This window comes from Acomys minous (assembly GCF_964271855.1).
Source record: "Acomys minous genome assembly, chromosome: 6".
Lineage (NCBI taxonomy): Eukaryota > Metazoa > Chordata > Mammalia > Rodentia > Muridae > Acomys > Acomys minous.
In genome coordinates, this window is record NC_140487.1 from 5,632,155 (window position 1) to 5,649,980 (window position 17,826).

General features: G+C 41.2%; 1 protein-coding gene across 23 annotated transcripts in view; it reads left to right on the forward strand.

Annotated features, from left to right (window-relative positions):
- Nucleotides 1–17,826, forward strand: part of CADPS2 (calcium dependent secretion activator 2) — a 506,252-nt gene that overhangs the window by 398,618 nt on the left and 89,808 nt on the right. For 16 of the 23 annotated variants that reach the window (XM_084784337.1, XM_084784356.1, XM_084784338.1 and 13 more), the window contains exon 17: nucleotides 648–668. The exons of the other annotated variants lie outside the window; for them this stretch is intronic. In XM_084784337.1, the coding sequence (XP_084640463.1) occupies nucleotides 648–668 (21 nt within the window). The remainder of the gene's footprint in view (nucleotides 1–647; nucleotides 669–17,826) is intronic. 23 annotated transcript variants of the gene reach the window in all.

A 17,826-nucleotide genomic window follows, 5' to 3' on the forward strand; every position in this document is an offset into this window, starting at 1 on the left:
GGTAAGAGCACTGACTGCTCTTCCCAAAGGACCCAGGTTCATATCCCGGCACCCACATGGCAGCTCACAACTGTCTGTACTCTAAGACCTGACACCTTCACACAGACATACATGTAGGCAAGACACCAGTGCACATAGAATAAAAATAAATAAATTTTTAAAAAGAATGCTAAGTTGAAAAAAAAAACTGCTAAGTTGATAGACTGTATTTCCCTGTGTAGCTCAGTAGTTTTTAGTCACAGAGTGCATTGTGAAGGAGATGGGGGAATCTTCTTGTATTTGTACAGAGAGAAGTCTGTCCTAAGAATATGAGGAAACAGGGATCCTCCCATTTTCTCCTTTCCTGGAGTCATTTGAGTATAATGTGACAATATTCTAGAAAATGGATCCCAGTGCCCTGCTCACTAAGGATTGCCAAGCTCTCTTACTTCAAAAATATAAAATGTTTGCTCATTCACTGATAAAAACTTATATGTTTTTTCAATTTCTACTTCCACTTTTCTTATTTTTATTTTCATTTTTTAAAAAGTGATTTAAAAAAAAAATCTTCAGGCCAGACCAAGAACATATAAAATGAGGTAGAAATAGGAAGATGGACTAGTTTTCTTTGCTTGTTTGGCCTTAAATTCTCTTTTCTTGTGTTTTAGGGCCTGCAGAAAAGGAAACAGGTAATGTTTCTGCATGCACGCGCCATTATTTCTAATGTGGTGGTATGTGACGTTTTAGAAACATGTCTTTGAAGTACCACTGGCATAAAAATATCAGTACATATTTAATATTTATAAAAGCGCAGCATGGAACCATTCACAATGTATACTATAAACCCGCCACTTCCAAAATTTTCCTCCTACCTTCATTATTATCATAACCAAGTTGGGGTCAGGGGGTTGTGTGGAAACTGACAGTGTGTCCTCATGGCACTTTATGTCCGCGGGGCACTTTCTAACTCTACAAAACAGCGTTGCTGTCTGGGGGGGTCACACTGTTGCGTGGTATGTGTCTACGGTTTACTGATCTCATGATCTACTAAAATGGTTTCCTCATGTTTTAGATCTCTCGGTGGCAGTGTCTGTCTTCCTGTGTCCGGTTTGTAGGTTCCAGTGGGTGTGCGTGGAATTTCCTTCTTTTCTAAGGCTGAGTAGTATTCCGCTGTCTGTACATGCCGGGTGTGTCCGTGCCTTTGTCCATCAGTGGATGTTGAATTGGTCTTATGCTTTGGCTGCTGTGGGTAATCCTGCAGTAAGGTTGGAAGTTCAGATATCTGAGGAGTTTTATGTCTGTGCTTTTTTGGATACACAGCAGCCCCTACGGTAGTTCTGTATTTTCATGTTCCTCTGTACTGCTTTCCGCAGTACGTGTACTAATTTCCATTGCTACCCACAGGATCTATAAGCCCTTCCGTCCACAGCCTTGCCCTTGACTTGTTATAGGGGGCAGCGGGGTTTCTGTGGTCGTGATTATTCAGGAGGAGGTGATACTCCATTATGATTTTATTTGCATTCCCATGAAGATTAGTGACACAGCACATTTTTCATATAAGCAAGAGGCACAATGGCCACTTGCTGGTCATTTGGTAAATGTCTCATTCAATCCTTTTGCTAATTTTAATTGGGTTCTTTGGAGTTTCTGATATTATTTTCAGTGTTCTATATTTCAAATATTAGCTCTCTGTCAGATGTATTTTCTCTCATCCCCAGGCTGTCTGTTCATTGTCTTGTCTTCTTTCCTATTGGCTGTATGTTTTGACACTTATAAGTGGACCTCTCCTGTCAGAATTTATTTGAACATTTTCACCAGGATATTGAAAATACTTGCATTTTTTCCAGAACTATTGCTAATGCTTTGTTAGAAAACTACTTTATTTTGCTGAAAGATCAACAGTAGTTTTATATTAATTCAAGGCAAGAAACCTAAGGCTATATTAGTGTTATATATTATGTCTTAAGCATGGACACTAATTTTATTTGGAAGTGATTACCAGTATTGGAGGTTTCTCATCACCAGAAGAAAGATCCCTCCTCCTTCACCACTCCTGAAAACCAACGTAAGATTAAAAAGCAAAACTGATATTAAATAAAAGTAAGATGTTCTTAGCTCTGAACGAGTGAGCAGAGGCTGTGAAATCTCTGTCTTAGGAAATTGTGTGTGTGTTCATGCGTGTGTATGCGTATGCGTGTGCGCTTGTCTCTATGGGTGAGCGTAAGTGGGTGTGTGTTTCTGAGTCTCTGAAATATTAAAGGTCTTGTTCGTCTTGTGTTTATTTATTTATTTAGTACTTCTTTTCACAACTATAATTAATTTAACTGTGTATACTATTTTCTGTACACTCTCCCTGTTCCCTCATCAGACCTTTGCAAGCAGAGTGCTCATTGCTTTGTTCCTCTTATGTCTAGGCACATGACCTGATGACAGAACCATTGTTCTGAATTTTTGTTAATTCGTTTCCATCTGGAAACAAACATGCATGAGACACAAGTGGTAAACCATCCTCATATCCACTTGCAGTGTCATAGACAAATTTTTCTTTTATTTGTAAGCTTACATCTTCTTCTAAGGGCTCTTCTTCTTGGCAAAGAACAGGAGGCTTTTCTTTCCTTTTCTAGAATCTGAGTCCTGAAAGGTGATAAGTACAAAACACTGAGTCACAAAAGGGGGAAGAAAGACACTCTACAATAGTTACTGATTGCATTTGAGAAAAAGATAAATAATTATAATAAATGAGGTTTTCACCATCTCTACTCATGGCAGCCCACACAATATCAGTAGTCCCATGCTCTTTTACAAATTCCTTAAAAATATTTCAAGAAGCCAGCAGAATGGCTCAGCAGATAAAGACAATTACTACCAAACCTGATGCACTGAGTTTAATCTCCAGAACCCATACAGTTGAATGAGAGAACAGACTTCCCGGGATTGTCCACAGGCTTCCTCATATGTGTCATGTACACATATGGAAAAGAAATAGATGATGATGATGATGATGATGATGATGATGATGATGATGATGATAGATAGATAGATAGACAGACAGACAAGAGAATATATTTAAAATATACCACTTAACCCTCCCCCAATATATAACATGGTGGTTCTGAAAAGCGTTTTTAGCCCACAAACAAGAAGTCTGGGGAGGGAGTGTCTGTGCCTTCCCACTTCAGTAGAGTGCAGGGTCGTTATCCATCGCAGACTAGACTCGGGCCTGAGCCTTACGCTTTGGGCCTTTGTTTCTTCTGTGGAACAGGAAGACATCTCAGCGCACCTCAGGCCACACGGGCAGAGGCACCTGTGCAGACGCAATGCTAAAGAGAGGAAGAAGAGGAAAAGATCCTTCCCACACACCTCCCTGCCCCCCGGCAGGACGCCTTCCCTTTGCTCATAGTTACTATTTATTCCACAGTTCACATGAGCGTCTCAGCAGCTTTAAAAAAATGATTTTATTAAAATTGAATGCTTATATATAAAAGAAAAATAAGTATATCCTTTGATATTAGTGAATTGACAGAAAACTGAAGAATGATCTAAATCAATGAGAGAATTTTTAAGAAATACTTATTTTTTTTTAGTTCCACTTAATAATAAAGAGATTTACCAATAAATGACCATAGGTGATTTTAAATGTGAAGAAAGATGAAAGTATTAATTGTCTTTCTATTGGTGAATCTTTTAAGAATTCTTTTGAACATTTATGCTTCCTAGAAAAGAGGAAAGTTCTGCTCAAGATTTCTTATAATTTCGGTGTCTATCAATCTTCAGGTCCTAAAAGTTTACCAAAAAAAATAGGTTTTTATGTATCATCAAGACCAGAAAAAAAAAAGTTGTAATGCCATTGTCAAAAATTCTGCATATTTGTGATACCACCTAGTGTTTGAGAGCCAGGAACATAGTATAGTCTGTTTCTACTGGTTTCTAGGCCTCCAAGAGTGTCAGACTCAAATGATAACATCTGATGACAGCCCCAGACATGTTACAGAAGTTAACAGTTAATATTATTTTATCACAACTTCCACCCAAAATGAAATTAACAATAAGAGAAAACTCTGCAATGGGCCCTTCCCTTTCTGAGCAGTTTATATGTGTCACCTCACTTGCTCCTTACAATGGAATTTGTGGTGCATATTATTATCGTTATTATTTCTGAAAATTGAATATGTGGCTGAACAACCTGTCTAGAGTCACACAGCTCAGATGTAGGCCGTTAGAGCTCACTGTCTGTGAGCTGCCGTCTATGTGCTTTCTTCCCTTTCTTCTTCACGCTTGTATCATTACGGTTTTCACTTAGTTAGCTTCTTCCTCATATATCTCAGTTCAGTTATCCTATTTAAATGCTCACTGTTCACAAGCCCTTTCCTAAACCAGAGCGCACAGCACAGTTCTCCAGCCTATGCCATCCTGTACTGTGAGCGCCATGAGGAGAGGACTTGGTATTTCAGTAAATCTGCTCAGCCTCAGTTCAGAGTAAAGTGCCAGGCACAGCACATGTTCAGTGCCCAATAAATATTTATTGAATAAGCAAATGAGCTCAGGACAGACAGTTATCTGGCTACTTACAGCAGTAAGAACATTCCAGGCTGGCAAGCTGCCTTGTAAAAAAGGTCATTCGAATTAATCATTGGATAATTAAAACGTAGGGCGAAAACTAGGCATTTAAAAATAGCAAGACTGAAAATACAAGTCTGAGTCGCAAGCCCTTATTGCAGGAGAGAGAGGCACACAGATCAGGGCAGGCGAAGGTGACAGCCACACCCACAGCACTGAGCAACTCACCCTTCCTTAGGACCTACGGTGCTGCTCACTTGTGATCCCTGGCTTCGTCCACCTGTCCGTCCTCCCGGACCCTGCGTTGTCCATTGGCGGCACAAGTGTGTAGGATAAAGGGATTTTATAATCTGGCGACAAATGCCCTCATTCAACGCCTTTCCTTCTTGGCTATTGGATGCCACATTTAAACTAGTAGTTCATTTTAAGCATTTGAATTTTTGGAAAAGCAATTCTTATTTAACTTGGGAGCTGGAAAGCACTAGTTGCCTGGGTTGACATTTTTAGTACTTTATAAGTAATCATTGATTTATACTGTCCCAAAACCAAATCTTTAAAAAATATGTTTATTTTTATTTGGTGGTTTTGTAATGTTGAGATTAATTTATTATAACCTAGAATCCACAAAGACATGTAAACTTTATTTTTCCTAACTGCTTATTCCTTTTAAATTGAATGGCTTGATAATAGAAATTACATGTCTTTTTTTTTTTTTATGAAAAGTGCCTTTGTTTTTTAGGTCGAGGGTTTTCTGACAGAAGAGAATAGGTGTAATGCACAGGTTAATCGGTCCGTTTGGCGCTCCAGAAAGTATGCCTCACACAGTGACTTACGGTGTAAGCATGCTTCTTAGAGCCGGCCTTTTCCTGGTTGCACTGCATGGACTTGGTAAATAGGCTCCTTGGGGATCTAGAAATACGGGGGTGCGGCATGGGTGGGAGAGGAGAGGATCCGCCTCAGCCCTCCCCCCCCCTCCCGTTGCCAGGTTCCCAGGTCTAAGCCCCAGTGTACTCATTTCCAGACTTTGAGTTGAATGGCACAGAAATGCCTTCCCAGGAGACAACTGTGCTTACTCTCTTTGAGAAAAGAAGTCGCACTGTGGCAGGCCTTACGTCATTAGGATGTGTGTGCCATCTGGGTGGCATTTTAATTTAGCACTACATTGTCAAACAATAGTGATAAATAATAAATAAGAAGAGCCTGTTTTGCTTAAGATCTGTGTGCCAAGAAACAGTGAATATTCAAGATGATGCCATTGATAAAGTGTCCTGTAGCAGTGAATAACTCCTTATAATATCTATAAAATAATGACAATTTTCTCTCATAAAAGTTTGATTGCTGGCTTAAAAAATAAACTCTGATTAGTATTAAATAGATGTCACCACACACATACAAACACACACACACAAACACACACACACATAGCATACATTCATATACAAGATTTTAAAAAACAAATTAAAATTTAAAAATAGATATCACCATGAACTGACATTTGCAACCTAGACTAATACATACATATATATATACATATACATATACATATACGTATATATATATTACTCAAAGCCTGACAACACTTTACAGAAAATAATCTATGACCAGAAGACTACTAACTCTTCACCCAATAGAAACCAACAGGTAACTGAAGAATTTCCATCTGACTTTTTGGACAGTGTGACAGAAGCAGTGGGAACTTTCACACATAAAATCTCTATTTCTAAATTACCTGCTGTTTAGGGGTATACCGATAGACAACAGTCTCTGACTCTAGAAAAATAGGAATGAACAGTATTTCTCTATCATATTTGAGAAAACCACTCAAGTCTGCCAGAGTGCTTAGTTCCCCCAACGCTTTTAGAAAAAGAAATTCATGTGCACACTGTAAAGAAACAGTGACAGATACCCTGGGTTCCCTATTGCGGCCACTGGGTAAGTGATCACCTCAAGCTTTGCCTTTGTACTGTATTTGAAAAGAATTGGGCATTTTCACATGGTAATGGCAGGCTCAAATACCTAAGAAGATGAATTTCCTAATAGCTTTGATTCCAGTTCAACTGTTGATTTTCAAACTATTATATTGAGCTGAATATCATTAGTCCTCCTTCCTGGATCGATTGTTTTCTGCTTAGCTCACATCCGAGCACAGTGCTAATTTGCTCTGGCGTTTTGCTTCTCTGGTCTGGAGTGAAGGAGGATTCCTTCTCCTATGTTTGTTTGCCTTGGCTTTTCTCCACCTGCCCACTGACTATAGAAGAAAATATCTTGTGCTATGTAATTTATATCCCACTAATAATTTTTTTTGAAATGTAGGCAGATTAATTCCTATGGATCGAATGATGTTTGTAGGTTATAATCAGGGGCTGCAAAGATTACTAACCAGAGATAGCAAGTGAAGGTATTACTTGCTCATGCCTGACAAGATTTCGGTGTTTTGTTTGTAGTTTCAGCTTTTCAGTGCAGAGGAAAATCTCTGCTGTGCAATGGACCAGTTGCTTCTTGCACACAGATAACCATGTGAAAAGTCAAATGAAGACATGGGACGTGCACTCGTCCACTGCAGAAACAGGAAACAAGGCTTGCAACTCCCTTAGCACCTCTGCAGTGTGAAAGGAAAGTGAGGGTTCCCTTGGTTCTGAGTTTGCATTCTTTCAGTATCCTTCCTGCTTTCTCTGAGTGGTCCAGAGATGGGGTTGGAATATGCTTCTCCATTCAGGGCTACTGGAAACACTTCATGTTCCCTTTGGTTTTAGTGTTCCACTCCTCAAGTTGGAGCGAATCTCACACACCCTGTGGTGCTGAAGAGTTGGAGATCCAGACGGGCAAGGGTGTGGGTGTTTGGAGGAAAACAGAAAGTTGAAGCCCACAATGATGACACATGTGAGAGGAGGTGGTGGCTCTCGCTCATCCTAAGGCATACAACAGTTAAATGTCAGGTCAAGTTTCTGTGGCAGCCTAACCTGGAAAGGAAACATTTCCAGATTTCCCAATTCCACCTCCATCTTTTTGGATAATTGTTCCTTCATTGTAAGTCTCGTCTTTCTTCTGCGGATGTACCTCTATCTTCTTTCTAGATCTTTTCCTTCTAATTTATAAGCATGCTTTTAAAATGCTTGTGCTGAGCTCGCTGCTGTGAAATAACCTACTCTGACTTCCTTTATACTTTCCCTTCCTACCTCCCAGAAGAGTGGCTTTCAAGCACACAATGCGCCTGTTAGTAAAACACTCCTCTTCTGCTACAGTGGGAAGTTCATACAAACAAGACTGGGCTGGGTGAGTCACCCTCCTCCACCATCCATATTTCCAAGTTCAGATATTTACACCCTGCAGAGATGATTGTTGAAATGATCCTGTTTTAAATGTAACATACTAAAAGCGAATCTTGGTCCCCAGGAATTACCAGTGCATTAGTAAGAGCAGGAGATAATCAGTGTCTGTTGATGTGTTACCTGGTAAAGTCGGCCAAGAAGTTCAAGTTTCCTCCCTCTTCAAACTCCCTAAGAGAGACTCCACCATGGCCTGTCCCACAATCCCACTCTCAGTACCTTCCAAAAAGCTGGACTCTTGTTCTGCAACAAGTAGACTCCCAAGGAATACTTAAAAGATGCCAAATGGAGCGGTAGGTACCATTAGAACTGTTGAAATAAGTATTCACTTCATAGAATGATTATAGGGAATAAGAAATTCAGTGACCATCTTTCTAATATTGGCAAATACTGCGCAATAATTTATGTCTAATTCCTTAAGAATATCATACAAGATGTTCTGATCATATTTACCCCCCCCCACGCAATTCCTCCCAGATTTACCCTCTTTCTTACCCACCTAACTTTATACCCTCTTTTTTTTCCCCCTCTTAAGCAATCAATTTAACTTTCTGCTGTCCATATGTTCTTGGGTGGGTGGCCTTTGAGCATTAACAACTCACCAGGGTGGGGTCTACTCTTCATGAAAACCTGACACTCTGCTAGTGGCTCTCAGTCGCCAATAGTCCCCTAACTCACAGTAGGGGTTCCTGCCCAACTCAGCTCCATATGTTGGCTCAGTCTGGCTTGAGCCTGCACTGGTCTTAAGCATGTTGTCGCAAACACTGTGAGTCCATTTGTACAGCTACCCTGTTGTATCTGGAAGGCACCGTGCCCTTTTTCTTTTTTTAAGTTCCTGGTGGTGGAGAATTAAACGTAGCAGCATGGACAGGGGTCACACTCAGGAGACAGCAGGTTTTTCTCTGGTTGCTTCAGCACACCTGGTATAAATGTCAGCAGAGTTTCAAAGGCAAGATCAGAATTTAAATTATGAAAGTCGTTTTGATATTTAGGCCTCTGAAAGGTCTTATGCACCCCACTAACCCATGAAATACACTCCGAGAGACTTTGTTCTTTACCAACACACAACTAGAAATGAAATATAAACAAAAATAACTTTATCAGTAACAAACAGAATTTTCTAAGGCAATAAGAAGAGTTTGAAACGCAAAGGATTGGATTTAGATGAGGAAGTATCCTAAGCAGACAGATAGAGATAAGCCATGACGAAGGAAGGTAGCTTTTAAAGGTAAAATCTGAGTCAGATCCATAATTTAGCTTTTTAACCATCAAAATCATATTTTTATGAACTCTAAATCTACCTTAAGATCTACTAGGAGCTGGGTATGGTGTCACACACCTTTAGTCCCAGCACTCAGGGAGGCAGAGGCATGTTGCTCATTGTGAGTTCGAAACCAGCCTGGTCAACAAAGCGTGTCCAAGACAAAGAAACCCTGTCTCGAAACCCTCAGCCCCTCCCCCCCAAAAAAATCTAAAATTAGAAGAATGCTGAGTAACTAACTGAACCCCTTTTTTAAAATGCTTCCAGCATTTGTCTTGCCAGATACAAGTTACAAAACATCATGAGAGCCCACGATGAGACAAACAGAATTGTCCATCTATGTGGGAGCCTGGGATGCTTCATCTGAAAGGAACGCGGAACACACATCAGTAGGGAAAGATTGAGACGCTTACAAGGGGATGACTGAAAAGTGCACTACCTGGATGGTCTCCTGAGAGACTGGGACGACCCTGTGGTAAAGGAAGTGCGCAGCCCCACCCCATAAGTGTAGCCTCTTTCTTGTAAGTGTCCCAGGGTATGGGTTTGTTTGTTTTTTTGTTTTTAACTTTTTGGTAAGTCCTTTTCTTTTTTTTTTTCTTTTTCTTTCTTTCTTTTTTTTTTTTTTAAATACCTAAGCTTGAAATGACCTGCTTTAACTTTCTTAAGAATACGGCATATTCCATTTGAGTTCTTTATATATATAAATGGATGAAGCTGCTAGATAATAAATCAGGATACTTAGAATTTACAGAGTTCCTTATAACTGGGAAAAATTACATTTTGGCAAAGAGGTGCCTTCTGAGAAAAAAAAAAAACAAGCTGATTGAGAACATGAAAACACCCCCTCCCTGCCAGACGATGAGGAACATTCCTGTAGGGTCCCTTAGGTGTGCTCCCCAGCAGGAGCTATCCCTCAGCTGCGATGCATGGCACCCTGAAAGCTCTTACAACAGTCTTTCCTCATTCCTCCGAAGATGCATGAAATCTCATTATAAGCATTCAACACCTGCTTCCTAAAAGGTCTCAAAGAAGATGTCAGTTTGCTCAGCTCACTTGACAGTGTGTCACGGATTTGTTGTTGGTTCTGTTTTTTTTTTTTTAACTTCCATATGGAATGTGATTCACGGATAAATGCTGTCTTCAGATAACAAGCTTCTCCACTTTCACAAGCAGTTCTGTAGCCTGTCATTCTCTGGGGGGTCACAACTTGAAAGCACCTGATTGATGACCCCTTGTTTATTTACTAACATGTGTCAACAGGTAAACCAAGTGACATGTAGCAGTGTGGCTCCTGCAGCACCTTGTTAATATGAGCAGCTTAGATGTATTAGGAAGGCTTTTTCCAAATCAGAGTAATGCAAACTGACAGCTTTCTACCTCTTTCTCAGCCGAGTTTGTAAGTGCTCAGGGCCTGTGCAGATAACATGGTTTGGGAAGTTAGGAAGGGCTCCTTACTGACAGAGTATGGCTACATAGCCAGAAAGCCAACAACACTAAACTAAAAGGACTGATTAGTGATGTGAATATATATATTATGTGTGTGCATATATATGTGTGCATGTATGTATGCATATATATAAAGAGTAAATCTCTGAAGTATAGGAAACTCACAGCCAGGAACACTGCTGGCCATGTATTCTCTTTGGAAACTTAGAGACATGCCTGGTCTATTAAAACCCAGCTTTAGTAATGTTCTGATAAGTCATATACTATATAACATCTTGTAACAGCTGACAAAACGTTAGCTTCTGTGTGGGGAACTACTCATCTATTTTGTCATTTCATCATCATCATCTCTTACTTTTGGATTCATTTATTTTAACTTTATGTGTATGTATGCATGCATGCATGTATAGGTACCACACATGCCAGTTGGATCCCCTGGGACTGAGAGTCGCAAATGATTGTTAACTACCATGTGGGTACTGGGAATTGAACCGAGGTCTCTGTAAGAGTAACAAGGGCTCTTAACCCAGAGCCATCTCTTCAGGCCCTATTTTAAGGGTTTTAATGTAGGGGAGGGTGTAGATATGCCTCAAAATTCTTCCTAAAAGAAGTCTCATATAGAATCAAAGGTTTTCCCCCCATCTTAAAGACCTCGCATGTTATGACTTGTCACTCATCTGGGCCACCATATACAGTTGCCTTATGGCAATTACTGTCTTAGACCCTCTCCAGCTGTCAGAGGCACACATCCCAATGGCCTTCTTTACTGCAGTCTGCTGTTGACCTAAGGATGAATGTATTACTGTTAAGGCTAATCCAGATAAAGGATTTAATGTGACAGTAACTATAGAAGAATTAGCCCAAAGTGCTGTATTATTAGCATAACTAATTCTAAAGCAATATTCACTGGAACTGTGCTTTAAATGACAGGGTCATTAAATGAGCTGGTCCCAAAGGGAGTCATGGAAATAGGAGGCCACAGGCTTACTGTTTTCAAACAATTAAGGCATTAGCATTCTTACGGAGTCTAAGCAACTGTAGGGTGGCCATACCACTACAGATTATTTTCATTCATACACAAAATTGCCCTGATATGAATGGCATTTTATAATAACCTTGTAGAAATGCAAACTGTATTCAGACTCTATAAGAAAAAAAAAATCACTTCTGACATAAATGAGGTCTGTAAAAAGATGCAGCCCGAGGTCTGGGAAGACAGCTCAGAGGGTAAAACGCTTTCTGTGCAAGCATAAGAGGTCAGGTCCCCAGAGCCCATGAATGGCGGTGGTAGTGTGCACCTGTAACCCCTGTGTTCCTGTAGCAGCGCGGGCAGCCCAGGCTGGAGAGTCACGGGCACTCACAGACAGGTTAGGCTGGAACATGCAGCTGGGAACAAAAATATGAGCCTCAAATAAGGTCAAGATGAGGTTTTCCTCTGCCCATACACCTTATCATGCTCCTGCCCACACTCACGCACACACAAGCACACACTGGCAAAGATTTATTTAAAAAAAACAAACAAACAAAGCAAGCGAGGAAATAGACTTCAGAGAGATCACCTTTGTGTCTAACTCCATCTTTTGTAAGCCCTGGTGGTTCCGACAGGTGGAGCCCAGGTGGATGCTAAGAACAGCATCAGGATTATTACCTGGCAACCATTTCAAAATGCAGATTCTCAGGCCTCACCCAAGATAGGGGAATCAGACACTCTTGGAGGAGTTGTGTTTCAGAAAGCCCTGCAGGGGCTCTGAGGAGTGGAGCACAGCAGATCTGCCACAAGTAGTACACTTGTAGGTGTCCACAATCAGAACTTTGGCACTCGTCGAACCACAGCATCATTTAGACTGAAGAGAGAGGGCCCGTGGTACCTCGCTCTCTTTGCTTCGTTTTCTCACATAGTAAAAAAAAAATGTGAGGTCAAGTTTTAGGAGCTTCTCCCGCACCTTCATGAGACCGTCTTCTGACTTACCCCCTCTAGAAAAGCAATCCCAGAAGCTAATCCCAGCATCATCCAGCCCACTGACAAGTTCTAAAGCGCCAGGCAGGTGGGGGAGGGGTCTTTTGATTAAAGGGAAAGAAGGTATCTAATTTCCCACCTTCCCTCTGGGGTCAGAAGGCCCATGAGTATTGGCCAATTTTAAGAGTCACTGGAGACTGACTGTCCTAGGCTCTGGCACCAGGCCACTCACCTGTAGAGAGGAGAGGCCAGAAAACAAATAAAAACTTAGACTTTCCAACTGTATCATTGTCCAGGAGCAACATCCTGAGCCAGCAAAGAAGACCTAAAGAGTTAATGGTGCAGAACAAATGGCCCATAGGCGTGTGTGTGTGTGCACACGCGTGCGCGCGCGCAGTCAAGACACGTAAAAAACCTCAGCAATTACGGTGAAGTCAAATTATAAAGTTAACATGGAACATTTATATTTTGCCAATTAAATATTTTAAAATTAAGTTCAGAAGCACCACAAATTTCTACATGTTGTATATGGGAAAAGAGAAATGACCTACCTAACTGGTCTTTTTCATAGGTGCCCTTCACCATGAACCTTTAGCACGAATGTCAATTCTCACCCCCCCCCCATTACTTGGGACCCTGACAAGAAATGGCAGCAAAGGGAGACAGGCAGGGAGCACAGCCTAGCAGTCTACATGCTCCTGGAAGTCTTGAATTCTAATTAAAGCATCCAAAGTAAAGTAGTCCGTCTGTCTGCTCACAGCTTCCCATCTCCCTGCCTTTCCCCAGTGGGATCGCTTCTTTAAGTGTGCAGAGGAATAATTAAAAGAATATGCTTTAGGGAGCCACGGAAAGAAAGAAAAGTGAAAATGGAAAATGTTCCAGAATGAAGAAAGATCACAGCCAAGAGCAGTGCATTGAAATTCATAAAGGGACCTTGCTGCTTTGGCATGTTTGTTTTAAATGTCACTATTTGAAATGTATTACAACAACAACTGACAACTTGGAGAAAAGCTTCAAGAATGTGGGAGAAACCACGAGAGTGGAAGGAAACATCTTAAAGAGGAACTCTAGTTTCAGCTATTCGGTGTAGGTTTTTAATGGAGCTTTTGATAGCGTTATCTAACGGCGTTCTAACTGTGGAGTGCATTAAACTTCTTGGCTCTAGTCAAAATGGGTGAAAACCAACGGTTTATACATATTGTGCTTGATAAAAATGCTATTTATTTAAAGTATCAAGAGTGGCCATTATGTTCAAGGACAAAGTCTCCTTCCTCTCAGTAAACTTTAGGAAGAATAAAATGTTTAAACAGGTTTTAAGTTACACCTAGGACACAAGATGCTTTCAGTGTTTGTGTTGAAGACAGCATCAAATATTAAAGTTGATTGTTAACACATTCACACATAAATGAAAATAAATTGCCTCATATTTTTTCTATTATTGCATACTGGTGACTACAGCTGTATATATGTGTGTGTGATTCCTAGACAGAGAATTTATAATAAAAAAAGAAGCCAAATCATTGGTGCTTGAGGTAGGGTCTTTGTGTGTAGTCCCAGTTGCCCTGGAATTCAAAGAAAACAGACTGCCTCTGCCTCTCCTTCCCAAACAATAGGATTAAAGGCAGGATCCTCCAAAACCACCCAAGAAGTAATACTCATTCATTCATTCATTCATTGTCTCTGTGTCTCTGTCTCTGTGTGTATCTGTCTGTCTCTCCAGCTCGCTCTCCCCCCTTCCTGTCCCTCCCCTCCCTCCGTCCCTCTGTCTATCTATCTACCTACCTACTTAGGGAGTCCACGCATTAGCCGTGCATCTCACTGTCTTTCCCCCTCAACTCTTCTCATGTCCTCTCCAATTCCCAATCAAATCCATGACATCTCCTTTAAAGTTATCATTATCTATATATGTGTGTGTGTATATATACACACATCTATACAACCCACAGTCTATTTAGTATTGCATGTGTGCCCAGCACTGATCACTTGGTAAGGTTTAATTCCATCTCATCCAGTAATGCATGACCTTAGAAAATGGCTTCAAACTATCTGAGCCCAACAAGAGACATCTTGATTCCCTAGCTTACAGGGTGGCTTTGAGGATGCAGTAAACAGTATCCTAAGTATGTAGAAAATATAAGTTCCTTGTCTGTGATTGATGTTTGTATTAACCTTTTTAAAAACTGAAGTGTGTGTGTCCAGACACACATACAAACATTAAAACTATACATTTCAAAACGTAAGACCCAAAAGTTTTCTGGAATTCACTCTGTATACCGGATTGGCCTTGAACTCAGAGATCCATCCACCTCTGCCTCCCAAGTGTTGGAATTAAAGGCATGTACCACAACTGCCCAGCTTAGAACCCAAAAGTTTTAGTCACTACAAATTCTCTAAGTGACAAGCTTAAAGATTATCTGATTCAGTGATTCTCGGCATCTTGTTGACATAGGCAGGACTTACCTTCTTGAAAGAGTCTCTTATGTCTTCCCCTTTTCAATCCCAGAGTCCACCACTCTACTCTACAGGCTCCTCAGAATCTCCATTACACACCTTATTGCACACAACTGCTAAACACATTTTCCTAAAATTCAGCCTTTTCTGAGGTCTTACAGCATACTTGCACTGTCCCTCTACCCATCAGGTCTCCAGTCTTACGTAAAGCCCACGATGATAGGGCACCATTCCCCAGCACAGTAAGAGCACACAAAGCCCAAGCCTTACCTTCACCGCTTTTTAGATGTTTGCGTTTCATCTCTCTCATGCTGTGACTTATATACATTTTTGAAGTAGCTTAAAGGTGTTGGGGAAATTGGTGTGATAATGCTTGGGAAGCCCTGGCTTGCCAATGCCTGACTTCTCAGAGAACCGTCATCCTTTGTGTCCACCATCCCCATCCGTCCTCTCACATAAACCCTGCCTGCCTTACAGTTCTCTCTAGAAATCCTCTTCTTCCACAGGCTGCATGCTAGTCCTCTGTACCATGCCTGCTTCCCTCACGTCTCTCCTCCCAGCTCCTATCACATATATGTGTTGTTTCCGCACATTTTGAGGCTCCCGTTTTCCTTGTTAAACAGCCTGAAGATCCTCCATATGAAGTAGGCTGTCATGCTGAGGCATGAGCTACCTTGACTTCACCTTTGTTGAAGAATGTTAAAATGATCTCGAAGCAACTAGATGAGCCGATAGCTGTCTAAACATCCTTTTGCTTGTGATATGGGATGTTGAGTCATTTGAGATCAGGACATGCTAGTTTTAAAATGAGAGATGAAGAAGAAGAAAAAAAATACCAGAAAGCCAATGAAAGTAATTTTTGTTTGGCAAGCAAAGTAAGGTGGCTTGTGTTTGTAATCCCAACACCTGAGAAAATAAAACAAGAAGATCCTTAGGTTGGGGCTAGCCTGGGTTATACAGGAGTTCCAGGCCATTCTACACTATTTAACAAGAGCCCATCTCAAAGCAGGAACAGAAACCTTCACTGTAGTTGCCGTTCTGAAATGTTTCTTTCCATCCCTTTACTTCCCAGAGATAAGAACATGTACTCCCTCTTACAGGCTGATGTTCCTAAGGAATCACTGTGTTCTTGATCACTGTCAGGGACAAGCAGTGCCTCCCCATCGTAGGGGGACTCAGGGTGTGGACCATGTGTGCTGCATGCCAATGTCTGACTTATAAGCAAATTAAAAGTTTAATGAGCAAGCACCAACCGGAAGGCATGCTGCACTGCATTGTTGTCTGCCCTTGGAGAATGACTCAAGACAAGAAAATGTTAAGAATTTCTTCCAAATTTAGAGTGAAGTCAAGGGGAAAGGTCTGTTGCAAGAAAATGTATCTACTGAGGTAGAAGGAAGGGAGGAGCTTAGTTCTAAAAATCCGAGCCCCTTCTTTACCCCTTCCCTTCACACTCAGTGTAGCAGGGATCTGTGAATGTGGGGCAGAGCTGCTGCCATTTACTTCGCGTTCGTTTGAGTATATTACCCATAGACTAATGTTGTAAGGGGTGATGCCTAGGAAGAGGTGATGGGAGCCTGGAACGACCACTCTCCGAGGAACTAATGCTGTCCTCTCAGAGCCAGTTTTTAGAGACTGCTCCTCAGAGAGTGGGGTGCTGCACAGTAAAATGGTCTCATACACACGATCCTTTATGCTTATGGCCATCCTTCCTTTTCAGTTTCCTACCATGTTGTAATATGCTCAGAGACCGAAACTTTTAGCTGCCCAAACTAAAGAAACCTCTTTTCTTTTTTTTTTTAATTTATTTTTTATTTATTATTTTGCCATCTCATTTTTTAATTGAAAAATAAAATAATTCATATTACATCTCACTTGCTATCCCATCCTATGCATCCTCCCATTCCTCCCTCCCTCCTGCTTTCACCCCATTCCCCTCCCCTATGACTGTGACTGAGGGGGACCGCCTCCCCCTGAATATGGTGCTAGGGTATCAAGTCTCCTCTTGGTAGTCTGCTATCCTTCCTCTGAGTGCCACCAGGCCTTCCCATCAAGGGGACTTGGCCAAATATGGGGCACCAGAGTTCATGTGAAAGTCAGTCCCCAGTCTCCACTTAACTATGGAGTATGTTCTGTCCCTTGGCTAGATCTGGTTGGGGGTTTGATGATGACTGCACATATTGTCCTTGGTTGGTGCCTTAGATCGAGCAGAACCCCTGGGACCAGATCCGCCCATCATAATGTTCTTCTTGTAGGAGAAACCTCTTTTCTTCATAAAGTGCCCAGTGTTAGGTATTCTGTTATGTCAACACAAAATGGAATGAGGTAGGCTTGTCTTAAGTGTTCCTAGGAAAAACTGTTCATATAGTTTTGAGACAGCTGTATCACATAGGGCCCCTCTGATTTCTGCAAGTTTGTTGTGTCTTTGAAATAAGCTATTTTGCCTTCTCTTTTTACTGAATTTCTGGTATCTGCACTTAACCTTATTATATTCTGTCCGTTTGCACCAATTTAGCTTAATGCTAAAGGAACCTTCAAATTCACAGAGAGCTTTTGCCCTTCCCTAACCTGCTACCCCCACAGTTGGAAGTGGGCTAAGATGGTAGCAGGCACAAAGAGGGAGGAAATCAGTTAATTGCAGGCTGTCAGAGATGTTCTAGGTGACTTTGTACTTCTTGGATTTGAGATCAACATGAACTGAGAATTCAAATAGCAACAAAAACCTGGGGTTTGCTGATGCCAGGCATGACTCATCTGGTGAGAACTATATTGTACTGATAATACAAAGCAGACAGAAGGAAAAGGCTGTGCTGTCTGCTCTCTTTGTGTTTCTGACCTTGAGCAGAATTGTG